Source organism: Pan troglodytes, chromosome 22, assembly GCF_028858775.2.
Source record: "Pan troglodytes isolate AG18354 chromosome 22, NHGRI_mPanTro3-v2.0_pri, whole genome shotgun sequence".
Classification (NCBI taxonomy): Eukaryota; Metazoa; Chordata; class Mammalia; order Primates; family Hominidae; genus Pan; species Pan troglodytes.
Genome location: NC_072420.2, coordinates 1,120,382 through 1,124,041, shown reverse-complemented (window position 1 = coordinate 1,124,041; position 3,660 = coordinate 1,120,382). Strand labels below are relative to the sequence as shown.

General features: G+C 50.2%; 1 protein-coding gene across 1 annotated transcript; it reads right to left on the bottom strand.

Annotated features, from left to right (window-relative positions):
- Positions 1-638: 638 nt before the first annotated feature.
- LOC129138980 (ankyrin repeat domain-containing protein SOWAHC-like) lies at positions 639-1,961 on the bottom strand (the record flags this gene model as incomplete). The annotated part of the gene is made up of 1 exon (XM_054677339.2): positions 639-1,961. A coding segment is annotated over one exon (798 nt), but the record flags the coding sequence as incomplete, so codon positions are not given.
- Positions 1,962-3,660: the final 1,699 nt, after the last annotated feature.

Here is a 3,660-nt window from a genome sequence, read left to right as displayed (position 1 = left end):
TTACAAATACTACCAGTTTTGTACAAATTTGCATTTTTTTTGTCCTTGAAAGAGTAACCACTTAATAAAACAGATAATTAAAAGCGCAATGTTCCTTCCTTTGCATGGCATGCAGGAATGGTGAAAGCAAAGAAACAGTCATCCCTTCTCTTCCCCCCACTTCTGGTCTCCGGAAATAGGAACGCCAGGTCAGACAGGTGGAGGAGGGAAATGGGGCACAGGTCAAAGTATGATGAATCTCTTAAAAAGAAATCCGGCCAGGCGCAGTGGCTCATGCCTCTAATCCCAGCACTTTGGCAGGCCGAGGCGGGCGGATCACGAGGTCAGGAATAGAGACCATCCTGGAGAACACGGTGACACCCTGTCTCTACTAAAAATACAAAAAAATTAGCCGTGTGTGGTGGCGGACGCCTGTAGTCCCAGCTACTGGGAGGCTGGGGCTGGAGAATGGCATAAACCCGAGGGGAGGAGCTTGCAGTGAGCAGAGATGGCGCCACTGCATTCCAGCCTGGGTGACAGAGCGAGACTCCTTCCCCCCACCGCCAAAAAAAAAAAAAAAAACAACAAAAACAAACAAACAAACAAACAAAAAAAACACTTTCCCCGGAATGCTAGCCTGATGGGAACTCCACCCCATCCATTCCAACCTAGTAAGGATAGTTTAGTTTGTCTTTTCTGGTCTCACTTCCTGACGTCTAATGTTCTTTTTTTGTTTCTGTTATTAAATTTCAGAAGACAAACCTTAGCATTTTCTAAAAGAAATTATTTTTTACCTAAATACATTGGACTTTGGTCTTAATTTGAAGGAATAGGATAAGTGGCCTTTAAGAGAGTGTTCCTACTCCTTCTCTTCCAGTGGTTGCTCTGGGTCCCTGAAAGAGGGTGTGATGTGAACCATCTGGGTTGTGAAGTGGATTTTGTTGAGCCTGTGTTTTTTAAGTCCATTAGTCCTGCCCGAGGCTGTGCGCCCTGGAATCCTTGGCTTCACGTCTGGACCACCTTCAGCCAAGTGGTGATGGTGGAGAGGGTCCACCCATCTTCCAGGACGTGTGAGAGTTTGTAGGTGGTGAGATGGAGGGGGCAGCTTTTAAATCTTCCAGTACCCACCCCCGCTGCTGGCGGTGCTCTCCCCATCGTCCTTGTCCAGGACTCCCATCAGGGTCTCAATCTCTTCTGTGATGCTCTGACTCACATGCTGGGAGGCCCTTTTCCCAATGTAGTCCCTGATATCCACATCGGCGTCCTATGTCCCCACTAGCAGCTTCACCATCTCCAAGGTACATGGCTGCCAAGTGCAGGGCGGTGTAGCTCTGGCCTTGCTGTTCCCAGGCAGCAGAGGCTCGTTGGGGAAGTTGACCAGCATGGCCAGAAGCTCCAGCCTGCAGTGCTAGGTGCCTGCGCAGGCAGGTGAGGCTGTGATGAAGCCCAGAGTGGCCAGCAGGCCGGCTGGCACGGCGGCAACCCCCTAAGCTGTCCACTCCCCATCGGAGGCCGAGAGCAGCCAGCCGTGCTTCCTGGTCCAGCTCACCCAGCCCCTCAGCTCTCCTCCGTGGACGGGAAAGCCAGCCCTGCGCCGCCAGAGTCACTCGCCTCTGCCGTGTCCTCGGAGGAGGAGCTCCCAGGCTGCTGCCTCCAGGACACAGGTTCCTCTTCAAGGGCAGGGCACTGCGCCTTCCCAGGTCGCTCAAGTTCTGGCGGAATGGCCTCGGGGCGGTAGCCCCCCAGGAGCTGCCCCTGTCCGCCTCCTGGCAACCGTGGGGCGGGGGCTCCAGGTCCTCGCTGGTCTGAGGTCCCGCATCTGGGGTAGGGGCTGGTGGAGCCGGCGAGCTCTTCCTGCGTCTCCGCCGCTCAGGGCGGCCCGTGCAGGGGCTGGGCTCCCCCTTGCCCAGCTCGGCCCTGCCTGTGGAGCACTTCGGGGACCGCTGTTTCAGGGAGGGGATGGTGAATGCTGCGCTCCGCGTTCACGTGGACGCGGGACAGGTACCAGGGGCGCGGCCTCAGGCGGAGGACCCGCCAGAACCTCTTCCTGAGACGCAGGTACTGGGCGCCATCGGCGGGGTCTGTGCAGTGGCCACAGCGTTCACCCGGAGATACATTTAAACAGTTTTATTCTCCTGTTTTTTATTTTTTCATTCCAGAAACCATTACTACTATGCAACGAAGTAAAAATATCTAGTTTAAATAATAATTTGATACGGTCAGGTGGGGATGAGTGCACACGTGTGTGTACACACACACACAGGCTCTAAGTGGGATATTTTGGCGGAGCAGAGGGATAAGGCTTTTATTTCGTTGGTGTGTTGAGTTAGAATCGCCCTTCTCACAATTAAATAATTTAAATCAGGAGTTTTATTAAAGCTAATTTGTACAACTAGGCAACATCTTTTCTCCTTATATTTATACACATATACACATCTCTAATATTTGCATTTATTACTTCATCTAAAAGAGCCTGGAAAAAGGGTCCTAGGTCTTGGCTAGTTAAGGTAAAAATCTATATTTTAAGGTAATAAAAACGTTTGCTATGGACAGAGACCTGCAGACACTGTGGGTGAAGCTGATTCATGTTCCATTGAAGGAAATGACATGGGGTTTTCTAAGGGAAAGCCCAGCATTCTGCAAGGAGAGGGGAGGTCCCAGGGGGGAATTGGAGTCAGCATTAGGATCTAAGTGTCACAGGGGAGTGTGTTCCCAAAAAAGACTGTGACTGTTTCTGTGTGCATCCTGAACTGGTTACCATGAGTGTGTGTGTGTGTGTGTGTGTGTGTGTGAATTAAAAGAGGAGTTACATGCTGGGGTATTCCTGGTATCTCAACTGGCATCTCAGCTGCTGGTGATGATGGCTATACATTTTCCTCAGTATTCAATGTGTGCATTTTGAGTTAACACTCCACCCATTGGCTGAGGCAGGTGGATCATCTGAGGTGAAGAGTTCGAGACCAGCCTGGCCAATATGTGAAACTCTGTCTCTACTAAAAATACAAAAATTAGCCGGGCATGGTTGCAGCACCTGTAATCCCAGCTACTCGGGAGGCCAAGACAGGAGAATTGCTTGAATCCAGGAGACAGAATTTGCAGTGAGCTGAGATGGACCACTGCACTCCAGCTTGGGCAGCAGAGTGAGACTTGGTCTCAAAAAAAAAAAGTTATTGTGACATGCTGTACACATGCTGTGCACATTCACAAATTCAGTGTCTCCCAGAAGTCTGAGATTCTTTTTTTCTTTCTTTTTTTGTTTTTTTTGAGAAGGAATTTCACTCTTGTTGCCCAGGCTGGAGTGCAATGGTGTGATCTCGGCTAACTACAACCCTTCCTGGGTTCAAGCGATTCTCCTGCCTCAGCCCAAGTAGCTCCTGCCTCCCAAGTAGCTGGGATTACAGGCATGTGCCACCATGCGCAGCTAATTTTATATTTTTAGTAGAGTTGGGGTTTCTCCACGTTGATCAGGCTCGTCTCGAACTCCTGACCTCAGGTGATCCACCCGCCTTGGCCTCTCGAAGTGCTGGTATTACAGCCATGAGCCACCATGCCCAGCCAGAAAGTTTTAAGGTTATGATTATTAGACCATCATACACACAAAAAGTACTTAAAAAGTCTCAGGAATGCAGTCCCTCATTGGCCTGGTATGACAAAGATAAAAAGAAGTTGGTCGTGAAAATT